General features: G+C 43.0%; 1 protein-coding gene across 1 annotated transcript in view; it reads right to left on the bottom strand.

Moving 5' to 3' along the window:
- AGBL4 (ATP/GTP binding protein-like 4) overlaps nt 1–12470 on the bottom strand; it is a gene marked incomplete at both ends in the record, with an annotated part of 69961 nt that overhangs the window by 3945 nt on the left and 53546 nt on the right. The window contains one exon of the mRNA XM_010137973.1: nt 11542–11694. Within this exon, the coding sequence (XP_010136275.1) occupies nt 11542–11694 (153 nt within the window). The remainder of the gene's footprint in view (nt 1–11541; nt 11695–12470) is intronic.

Genomic DNA, 12470 nt, shown 5'->3' with positions numbered 1-12470 from the left:
TGAACCGCATGGGAGTGTCAACAACAGCAACAGCAAAAAGTACAAAGTCTAGAGGGTGGGGGAAACACCAAAGACTTTGAAGTTCTTAAATAGGGATGTTTGTATAAAATCAACAGTAATTCGTTTTTAAAACACACAGATACAGAAAAGCTCACAGAAGGACTCTGCTTCCCAGCTCGTGTGAGAAAATTCAGTGAACAAATAGCTATCTACAGGATTAGGAGGTATCAAATAAAAAGAATCAAGTGTTAAAGGAGCAGAGCAGGAAGGGTGACAGATTCCCCCACTTTATGGTGGGAAGAAGCACAGGAGCCTCAAGGAATGCTGACCCTCTCTCTACATCTCGGCATTAGTGACAGTTTCCCTAGATCCTCCTACCAGATTTCATTCCTCCTCCCCATGCTGTGCTGAATACCTTCTGTATGACTGGTTTCCCCATTGGGGATGTAAGTGAACAGCCAGGCAGCACAAAGATTTGTAAACAAATTGGACAGTATTCAGAAATTGCAGCAAAGAGATGCATGGAAGGAAATAAGAAAAAAAATTGCACGTTTTTCCCGGAGTGGTCTCGAAGCCAAAAAAAAATCTTGGCCCTTGGTCAGACCTCTCAATGTGCCAGAACTCCTGTCTCCAGGGCAGTCTTGTCTCTTGGCTGGTAAGGACACTCTCTGCTACATGGTGTCTCTCCTCAATGAATTCAACCCCCTGGCCCCGGTGGCTGGCTTACAAGGTCAACAGCTTAGGCAGCGCCCATATGGCTGGGGTATGCTCTTGGTTTCTCAGCACTGCCCCATTGTCCTGCTAACAGCTATTGAAATGAATGCCCTGGGCAGTCCATACTCACAAAGTAAGGGCAGGCAGTTTCCTGATTGTTTCTGCATGCCTGTATCAATCTATCACAAGAGAGGCTCCAAAGGACAAAGAGGGAGACCGGCACATTTCTCACACACCTGAGACTGGATTTGCCCAAGTTCACCCTTTGGCATACTGATGTACTTGGATTCTGAGTGGTTTTGCTTGGTGGGAGCTTCCACTGGTTGGAACAGTTCTCCTCCATGTATGCATGACTTCACAGGGGATTTGTCTTGCTACAGCATTGGAAAACCACAGGTTGCACAAAAGGAAAAACTGGAGGCAAAACCCAGTAAATCTGGGTCCAATGTTCAGTGGAAGAAGAGATGCCAAAAAGTGCTAAAATGTCCAGCAGGTTCGGTGTCCAGCCAGTGATGGATGGGATCTTCATTTCTGCCTTGCACTGATGGCAGGGCAAAGGGACACGGTACAAAAAAGTACTTTCTCATACAGGACTTGTGGGGGGATTAATCTTTGTCATCTTCTGCAATTGCTCAACACATTAGGAAGAAAAAGGATCAAGGTATCAAGGACAATGGCAGTCAGTCTCCTAGCATGGAATCTAGGGACTGCACATCACTTACGATTAATTCTAAGGTGTTTCTCCAAACCAACAAGGAAACAAAGTCCAAATAACTCAGAAAGTAATTAAAGAGAATAGTTGTCAACCAGACAGAAATCTGGTTACAGGCTTTAACAGATTGAGAAAGATGAAATTCTGAAGTAGCAAGATCTAGGAGGTTCCTGAAATCTAACAGATAGGTTTTACCAGCTCTTCACATCTAGTGTAACATGATTGTTTATGTGTCTGTGGAAGGAAGTAGCAAACTGCACGTATCTTCAAAAACTTGAGCTGTAGTGTGCACATGAATGTTTCCCAGAAGGTCATTTGTCCTCACAGAGATCTGCATGAAACTGAGAATAAAGCAGCTTGCCATTTTCTGATATAGGTAGATGATGATGTAGGTCGAAGAAGTGTTTTACAGGAGAAGGTAATATGTTTAAGAATCAGAGAATTATGTCAGAAATCTTTCCTTGAGAAGAGCAGGGACAATAAACACTAAGAGGATTCGTGATTATAGAATGGTTTTGCATTACCACACATAATTAAAAATACGCTGGGTCACCCTATGCCATTTTCATTGGAAGATCAGCTGTATTTGACAACTGAGGCTCACTATTTCTAAAAATCCCACCCCAAAACCAGAAAAACTGCCAACATTTTGTTCATTCTGCAGTTCAGCAAAAAGGCACTTTACCTACTGGAGTAAACTGGGATTATGCATACAGATTTCTTCTTCATGTTCTTCACCTAGCAGTACCAGCAATGGCCAAGTGTAATCAGGAGTCAATTACAACCTCACCAGAGTTATCTGCTGACGCTGCTCTTATACCTGAAGAGCAAGCTTTTTTTCCTCAAGCAGTTCTGACCTCTATGAGCCCTCAACTCACTGCCCTAGCGTAGCAAAAAAGTGATAATAAAAAAGTTAGTAGTTAGTGCTCTAGAAAAAAAGAATGACACACTTGTCATCAAGGAAGAATAGATGTGCCGTTGGGAAATGGACTGGAGCCCAGACAATGTCAAATCCATCTCGGTGAAAAGTTTTACAGTATCAGCTATAACTTACTTTCATTTTCTAGGATGCTTTATTGGTCTGCAAGAGTTAGAAAGAGAGCACAGAAATGCACTGGTTTTGAAATCTTTGCCACGGAAGACTGTAAATAGCAATATTACAAATTGTGACACTTCTGTTTGGCCCTCCACAGGGAGCTATAAGAGGGGTGCCACTGGCAGCTCACTTTCCTCATGTGAGTAGAGCTAATTACTGCCACGGTGTGCCCAGCAGTCACTGTTTTGACCCTGCCATTCTCGCAGCTGGTAGCCCATCAAGCTGTCTTACAAGCAAAACTTATCTCCTTACTTCTCTGGAAGCACTGAGGGAACTTCTCACTTCAAAAGCCAACAACTTTCTCCTCACACCCACCTCTCGCCAGCTCCATTAACTCTCTTAATAGCCTGGAAAGCATATGTGTTAGTGGTTTTTGTGATAGACTATCAACTCCATGCCAACTAGGTCTGGAGACTTGGAAATCATGGCATTTGGGAGGCTGCTATCAGCCAGCCTTCTTCTAATTTATTTTACAAAAAAAAAGCTGCAGCCGGCCTCTGAAATGTAGATGGGATTATTAACAAAAAGAAAAAAAAAAAAAGAAAGAAAAGACAAAAAATCCCAAAGCGAGAAATCTGATCTGAGGCAGGTAGCAGGCAAAGAGGAAGGATTCTGGGAGCAGCGGAGTGATGAAATAGGAACAGACCGCAAAATTACCCCCTAATTCATCTCACCTTGTGGCTTCGCCATGATTCTGATGTACAGGAAGAAAACGTGTTTAATATAAAAATCATTTGTGCTTACTGAAACTTGGGAAGAGGAGGTTTTGAAAAGATCAAGATCATTTCACAGAGGGATCTCATTACTTGGAATTTTTCCAGATCCTAGGACAGCCAGATTGGACTGATATTCCTGTGAAAATGGCTCATTCACCCACTGATGGCTCTGCGGTTGACAGCATTTTCTTTTTCATAACTTCTGTGCCTGGTAGGAAGCACTGAGGTGGGCAGCAAACTTTGAGTTTAACAAGGAAATATTCTGCAAACTTGAATTTGATTTGCAGAAATCTGAGGAAAGGCATGCAGAAGAGATTTGAAACCATTTGACTTGTTCTAAGAACATGGGAGAGAAAAGCTTGAATCTGAAACCTGAAGACCAAAGAGCCTCAAATCCTGAGGATTTTGCCATTCTACTACCTGACTCTTCTTGTCTCCTTTCTCCTGCTCAGGGGAAAGTAGACAGCAATCATGCTTTCTTAAAGGCAGCATCACATTGTGGGAATACCATGAACACAACCTGCCTAGCACCACATTGTCAGCCTTTAAAGAGCAATTATCCTTAGAGAAATAACAGTTTAAAGGTACTTTGTCACCACACACACATTTGCTCCCTGAGGGGCTTCATTATCCCTTTAATGTGTAGTGAAGGAATACCAGATCTTTCCCCTTCCCCATCCCTCCCGAGTGTCTTTCAGTCATGCCTGCTTAAGTTTGCTGATAAAAACACATATTTGCATGGTCATTAGCAGAGGGTTTGGAAGGAGGGAGCTTTATAAGCTCTCAGTTTATGCCTCAAACTCAAAACTACTACATTAGCTCCCTTTTTGGAAATTCCGTAGTTTGAAAAGCAACTGCACTTCATGGTTCAGGGTTTCAGCTGTTGACCTGCGAGAACTGAGATTTTTTTCCCACTCCTCACTAATAACCGTGCTCTGACATACAGCACCAGGCCTGATGGAGGTCTTTGCATCCCCCTGCCTGTCTCTGCACGTTGTACCAGTTACACTGGCAGCACCGGTGCAGGGATTTGGCCTGTGTTTCACATTCCACAGAATTCATTTTCCCCTGTACCGAAAATGTACTCAGCTCCTGCCTCCCTGAGTGCTACAGCAATGAAGATGCTTATGGAGTTTGCTGGCTTCACCAACAGCAGCTAATGCAACTGGAATCCAAACCACAACAGCAGCTCTTCCAAGAAAGCTTTTCAAACAACACCCTGCAGCCAAAGGAAGGTGGCAGTGGCCTTACCTGAGACCTTCGCAAAGTCCATCAAGGGCTCCCCTACAGAGCTGAGCAGCCCATCATAACTCACTCAGAAAAGGCGAGAGAAGGAGGCAGATTTCACCCTGTTCTCAAAGCAAACCTCAGCTGGAGCTCTTCTTGCCAAGAGGTACTGCCACCCCAAACGTGCACACACATACACAGAGTGTACTTCCCAAAAGGTAGTTCCTCAAGTCCTCTCAGCTCCTTCTTCAGTGAGTCGGCTTCTCCCTGTCACCAGAAGTGCACTTAGCCACAGGTGACAATGTCACCTACTCAATCATTAACATATGCACAAACCAGTAAACCAGAGAATTAGTCTGGAACTTAGCTCCTTTTAAAGAACTAGCCCAAGCTGTGACCAGTGATATACAAAAATGGAAATTCTTCAGGTGAATAATGAAGAAAAGATCTGCTTTTTCTGCCCTCTTGTTTTTCCCTAATAGCAAGCTCTGCTTCTCAGAGCACATCCTTCCCCCCAAAGGCACCAAAGCTGGCATTTCCTAGTCTAAGCTCTACAGAATAATCACACCATTTAGAAAATAACTTCTGTCTCTGGAGTTCTCAGTTTCCCTATTTGTCAGCAGAAAACGAGACGTTTCCTCAAAATATACAATAAAATAGCCTCTAGCAATAGCCTGCAATGCTTCTCTGTACAATAGTTTTATGAGCATGTGTGTGGTCTCCTGGGAGTGCTTTCATAATCATTTATAGAAATGACAGAAACTTAGGACAATAAGAAGCAGAAAGGGAAATACAACCATCATGCATGCCATTTCTCTGAATAGTCTGCAGAAAAAGTGGGTTTCTGTGTGGCAAAGAGATGTTCTGCTCACTTGTATGTCTAAATCAGGAGATTACAGCCCCTCTAAGGGGGTGCAGCAAGATGTACACTGCTCCCAGACCAAGTCAGTACAGCCCATTGCTCAAACTTCTCCTGGGCTCTCTCACTGCTCCAGAACAGATCTCTGAACCAGACTTGCATTCTGCATATGTTGAAATATCACATAGTTAAAGAGATCCTGAGTGGGGCATGGGTGTCCAGTTCTTAACCAAATTTCTACCTCTCCTTCACAGCAGTTGGTCTCAGCTGAGCGAAATTCCCAGTGCTCTGCAAGAGAGGTAACTTGCATTTGAATGTAAAGGTGCTGCTTTCATTTGTGCTACTCTGGGAGGCTGTCACCTGCTCCCACCTTCTTGACATTAGGTAAGAGTAATGATGGTTTTTGAAAATACACCATAAAATTGCTATGAAAACTTGTTTCCTCTGTGGATATTCAAAATTCCTGCCTATGTGGGGATGAAGAAGGGACTGTCAACTCCTATATGTGCAAACACCACAGCAAGAAAGTACTGAGAGAAAATCCATTTACTCCAACACCTTTTTCTCCCTCCTTTTCAATTTCTTTGCAATACAAATTAATTCAACCCCCTGTATAAAAAGAGGGGTGGACTGGTTCAGCACGATGTAATGGAGCAGTTTCATTTACCTGTGACTCTCCAGAGGGCAGAGTTATTGTGAAACCAAAACCTATAACGCTTAGAAGCACAGGCTTTACAATCTCTTCCCTGTTCCACCAGAAACACATTTCCTCCTTCCCCTCACCCAGCCTCCAGGATAAATAAATAAATATATAAATGAACTTATGGAGCAACATGTCCAAGAAGCAGTGAGCAGAAATGCATCCCAGGGGGATGCTAAAGCATATAATAGCTGCATTTGTCTTCCTGGAAATGCCCTGGTACAAGACAACAAAAAAGAAAGTCGGAACATTTGTTGTGCTCAGGTTTTAAGAGATTTCTGAGTGGATTTGTTAAGCTTACACGATGTTAACAAACCCTACCTGAATGCAACAGTTTTTGCCTTTCTGGGATAAGGGTCTTTTTGCCAAACCAGCAGAGGGGCACCTAGGAAATGGTGGTACAAGCGAGTATGGATTTTACTTCGAGATGAATCCTAGGCCTGTGCAACTTCCTCACTGCTCCCACTTCCCTGGCCAGACACATGTAACACAATCTGGTTCTTTATTTCAGAACAGATTATTGGGATTTGCTTTTTCAGTGTTCATGAGCTGTTATTACTCCCTCAGGCACTTGTGCCAGCACTGCCTTCAGATATCGCCCAAAATGCAGTGGGATCAGTAATAGAGATCACAAGACTAAAAGGAATAAGTGATAACAGCCCTGCAAGCTGCCATGGGCAGATGAGAGGAAGGTTGCTGGAACGAACACATCTTCTTTAAGAAAGCTTGGATGGATGAGGGGGGTGCTGTGGAAAAGAGCAGAATGAGCAAGGAGTATGTTGGTAAAAGGAAAACAATAGAAAACACAGACAGATTAAAGTATTTTCCTTGGTTGCTCGATTTTAGATATCCAGGCTAAAAAAAGCCAAAATAAACCAACCAAACAGAAAAACACCACAAAAGGTACTAGAGAAAATCACTCCATATCTGAATTTTCTCATATTTAGGTCACAGTGTGATGTCACTGAGGTTAACACGTTCCCCTAAAGGAAACAGTGTGGGTTGCTCTTCAGAGACTTCACTGTTGAGTGCACAGCGTGGTATAAACCACAGGGAACTGCAGACGAAAAAAAACAGACTGGCACTTTGGAGACCTAGGTTTTATTCTCAGATTTCCTCAAGCATGTCACTTCCTACCCACTCTCTGCTTCTTTCCCAACATGACTGGAAGCTCTTGGGGTTGTGGACATTCTCAGTGGTTACCCAGGACCCCAAGTTTTTAATCAGGGTCTTTGGCTAACCATGACACACAAAGGATGACAAACAGTATTTTTAAGAAAGGTGCTCTGGGAGATTGAGTGCAAGAAAATGAAATGAGAACTCAAAGTTATCCCAAGCACCACCGGTTCAGAGTCCAACGAAAAAAGAAAAAGCCAACAAGATTAAGCCAAGCACCTCTGGCCAGTCTTTTAACTGCAAAGAAAAGCAATCTTTACAAAGTGATAAAGCCGTCCAAGAATGGCTGTGGTTGTTTCTTTTAAATGAACCAGAGAGAACAGATGGGCTACTCTCATACTGTCATGAAGGTCAAAATTAGCCACCCCTAAGACTAGCAGGTTCTTGAAATGCTCAAGTGCTTGTGTCTGGTCGTTATGATTAATCCACTCTCCAGAACAAGAAAGGTCAAATGAAGAACACCCCTCCAAATACTGCAACAACTCCTAGCCATGGCTGATGTGTAAGGCACTCAGACATGGTGTCAACAGCTGCTCCTAAAAGCCAGTGAGTCAGCCTTTCAAAAGAGCATGCCAGCTCTTACTGTTAGAACTTTCACACAGATTATATTTACCCCCCAATGTTTAAAAATATCCTTCTTAAACATTGAAAGTATAGAATGTTTTGCTTGCAGAATTTGTCCTTTCCCCCCAGACAGCTGCCCAAGAACATCTCATGTATTTATTTGGGAGCAAAATTTCTGAGCTCTCCTTTCACTTTCGTCTTCACTTGCTGACAACTACACAGAAGGCAAGCCTCTGCCTCTGAAGTTATGTACAAATGAAGAATTTCTGGTTCCTTTCACAATTTTTACCTGCAAACCACAGTCAGCCTTCCTGAGTACTGTGAGGTTAAGCATTCTGCTCAACAGATAAGAGTACAGAGACACTGGCAACTTGCCTTTGGTCCTAACACAGGCATGCAGGCGCAAATCCCCATTCCATCCCCTACTCTAATCACCAATCTCCCTTGGATGCTGTCATTTAAATAAAAAGGCCTATTGGAAATGACAGGTGAAGAAAGCAGTCCAGGCATGAAATGCACCCTAAAGTATATTAATAGAAGGTTGCCAGACAAAACGGCACAAGGCATTTGATCGCATTGATCATCTTAGGCTTGTTGTTCATGCTCCTTTGCGTCTGGCTGCGTGATTTCTGCCAGATCCTCGGCTGGAGGAGCAGGCTAGGATTTGCCTGCTTTCCCTAACTCGTGCCGGGCTCAGCTGCAATCATGTGGAGCACTGAAAGAAATCCCTTTGAGTCAGGATTCATTCCGAACATGTAAAACCCAGACAAATGACTGCTTCTCCAAAGTGAATCCCATTTCACAGCAAGTAGGTTATTAGTGTGGAACTCCATACAAGTAGCCTGCATTCAAAAGCCCTCTGCATTATTAATAGAAGATGAGCTTTTGACATCAAAGGAGAACCATTATGTATGCTAAACGGTGGCAAAAATTGTACCCGCACTTCAAACCTTTTCAGTTCTTTGTCCCTTGTAAATCAATCAAGGTTGACAGATGCTTTAAGGAGAGTAATCTTTTCAATGATACTGTCAATGGATAACATAATGGAACATTGTCTCTGTGCTGTGTGAAGACATGGAGCTAGTCAATTATGGACAACACATCATGCAGCCGCCAGTTTTCACTTGAAGTGCTGCTGTTGAAGTATTATAATCCCAACAAATGGCCACAGCAGCGTACAATGTAAATGAGACCTCCTGAAGCTTTGGAAAATTAATTAGCAACAACAGTGGTCCATTCCCACACTTTCAAACACCAGCCTGGTAGTGTTAACACTGCCCTTCCCCCCTTTCCTTGAGCAGTCAATAGGACATATTTACATGCACTATTTTTAATCTTCAACACTTCCCCCCCCTTTTTAAATGCAGGATGCTCTGGACTCCTTTCCTCTCTTCCATGCAGCAAACATCATCTCTGATATTTCAACCAGTCACATCACCCCCATGGCTGAAGCTGAAAACAAGAGAGCAGAGACTTTCCCTCTTGGAGACAGCAGTAACAGTCACTCCTCATTTCACAGGTCGGACACTTTGTGGTGGTCTCCTTTTCCAAACAGTTCTATCCCCTCAGCTGCCCCGAGAAGCATAAATTGGGTGGATGGCAGGGGAAAAGCTTCTTGTCTCAAGAGGCTGGTAGGATGAAAGCTCAATGTACTGAGTGCTGGCAGCACCTAGGTCAAACTGTGGTCCACTGGACGACAACATACGCTTCTACAGCCAGCTTCCACAGAAAGGAGATTGAGAGTCAAAGGGTAGAGGCTGTGCTGTTTATTTAGCTATTGGCTTCTATTTCCTACATCATTTTCTCAAAGATTTTCCCTTTGTCAACCGAGGGTTGCGCTGAGACGAACACTTAATCTCCCACAGTAACAGAGAGAAATCCCACACTTGAGCACAAAATTTCTAAACCTCTCTCAATTGCAGGTTTTCATTGCTATGATCTGTGAATGCCCCCTTATCTATAATGTGTTTTTGAAACAACCAGGTGCAGATAAGAAACTCAATCACTGAGGTCTTCTCGAACAGCAACAGGCTGTTCCTTGAACCCAACTCCCTTTTCCCCAAGCTCCACACATCTGGGAACAGATGCAGCTGCTGTCCCTCCTTTTTTAGTATGGATTCTGTCTTCTGCACTGTGGACAGTTTTCCGAGAAGCCCCTGCAGTGACTGACCACAGAAAGCTTTGTACTGCAGCAGTCCCCCAAACTCCCAAAACACACTGACAATGGTTAAACAATACTATGAGGCAACAGAGGAAGCAAACGCAGCCACACACCCTCCCATGCATTATGCAGCCAGCTGCCACTGCTGATCCCAAGAAGAAAAGGGAAATGTGCAGACTCGTCTGCTTTTGTATCTGTTTTTAGATTTTGTTTCTCTAGAGCTAAACACATGGAATGCTGCAGGGTCCTTATCCTGCTCCACTCCCCACCTCTGCCACGAGCTGGATGGGATGGCACTGCAGAGGAGGCAGGCACTATGCCCCAGCTGTCCCTATCTTTGAGAGAAGACATAGGTTTATTTCTCAGTACCATGAAGGTGAAGTATAAGCAGAAAGGGGACAGCGGAGACTGGAAAAATAGCAAAGAGGGTTAAGAACATAACAGACATAAAATTAGGACTCAAAAAGTAGGTTCTCGTGCTCTTCTCTGCTTGGTGCAGGATTCCCAAGTAATTAACTGAGCTTGTTCCTATTATATAGCTGTGAAATATCATCCACTTTCCTTCTCATAGCTCACGGCTGGAAGTTCCCGTGGCCTTGGTTGAGATACATTTCTGAATATTCCTTATCCTAGTCAAAGCAAAATGGGACATCAAACATTCTACTGGAAAAACTGTCCACTTAAGGAAACCTGGAGTGCATAGACTGAAACAGAGCAAGGGATAGTTGCATAGAAGACACTTGGCTGGCAGCTCCACAGGTGTATAATGTGTGCCAGGAGAAGCAAACAAGCAGTTGCAGACAGGCTTGGGCATTGCGTGTTCTACTCGCACAGCTTTCAAGAAAACCTGATGCACGAAAGAGGCTCTGGAAAAGACCAAGATGCCGTACCTGAACACCAAGTTGCCACACGCTGGACCAGAGCCTTCAATCTACTGACTGCTGCAGAGCTACTGCAACTAATGTGTGTGAAGGGGATCTGTTCTACTCTGTTGGAAACCTTCTCTAAAACTGTATGCCCCTTTCCAACTCATTTACAGTTTACCATTTATTTCCAATATCCAGAGATACTGGCAGACATACTTTCTTCCAAGTTACAAGACATGTATTGAGCAATTGCAGATTTTCTTGTAGAACAGTTTTCCATGGTAATGTCAAAGAATTTCAAAAGCAGACATTGCCCTCAACACAACATTCAACAGAAAATTATTTAACCTTTTATTTTATTATCTTTACGTCTATTTGCTGTTATAGTATTATTTTAAGTGTACAAGTAAAAAAAAAATTGCCAATATAATGTGAAAAATGAAAGAATAAGGCTGATCTGAATCATCAAAAGTCAAAAGATTTGATAAAAACTAAGTGTTCCAATAATTCAGAACCAAAGCTTATAATACTGAGGATGAAGAACCTGCTTCTGTTCTTGCGTTTAATGACAGTACACAGGATCACAACTTACCACTTTTGGATAAGGTAAGAGGGAAGATGGTAGCTAATAACTGCAAAAAAATTAAAGTAGCCTTCTATTCATATTAAAATAAAATTCACGCAATCCAATTAAGCCAGAGATTTTTCACTAAAAATGAGTTAGGAAAAAAACAAAGAAACGTTGCTTACATAAGAGAAGTCTTCGGCATTCTGACAGAGTAGCTTGGGAAAAATAGCTTGTCGCTGAAATCTTTCCTCGTCTTCAAAGATGTTCCCATACATGAAGCCATTCATCATGGTGGAGTGGGCATGGATGTCAATATAGAACTCCAGGTTAATCTTCTGTTGAGGGAAAACAACAGCAAAACATTCAGCATGAGATGAATCATAACTGTGTTATGTAGGTGAAGGCTCCCATAAATCCAGTGCTGCCATCATTGAATCTAACCATAGCACCAGTGTCAAAGAGCCGTGTCAAAGACATTGCTTTGATGCATCCAACCATTCACCTCTCCTTGTGGATGCGTGTGAGATACAACACAGGACCACTATAGACATTTCTTTACCTGTTCTGAAAAGGTTGGAACGTTTATGAAATAGAGCCAAAGCATTATCCTTCACTCTGATACAGGGCTTAGTACAGCTGATAAATATATGCACCTTCCAGTTTGAGAGCATAATTGTTTGGACACAGCTTTGCCATCTCTGCACAGTTCTGCATCAAAGTACCCAGATGTTCCCTTCTGCCAGGAAAGACAGGCTCAGAACTGTGTAAGAAAAAGACTTCAGTACTTCCTGTGAAGTATGTCCTTCAGTTATTTCAGTTTATGAGGAGAAATACTGCAAATGTTGTTGTCTCACTCGGCTTTGTAGCAGTAGTTCAACAGAGTAACTCCCAAAAGCATGTGCCTTGAATGCCCCTCTGCCTGTAGCTTCCCACGTGATTCCGCATCAGATCTGCCTTCATAAAACACCAGGACCCCCTAGCACAGAAATGCCTGCTCTCCCCATACCCTTCCTGGATTGGCACTCAGTGTCAGAAAGCTCTGTAAGGAAACACTGCTCAAGTCTCCAGTCCAGGGACACATCTTTTTCCTCATATCATGTAAGTGATACCT

Source organism: Buceros rhinoceros, unplaced genomic scaffold (assembly GCF_000710305.1).
Source record: "Buceros rhinoceros silvestris isolate BGI_N320 unplaced genomic scaffold, ASM71030v1 scaffold8146, whole genome shotgun sequence".
Taxonomy (NCBI): Eukaryota; Metazoa; Chordata; class Aves; order Bucerotiformes; family Bucerotidae; genus Buceros; species Buceros rhinoceros.
The sequence above is the reverse complement of the archived record's forward strand: the minus strand, read 5'-3'. Positions and strand labels throughout refer to the sequence as shown.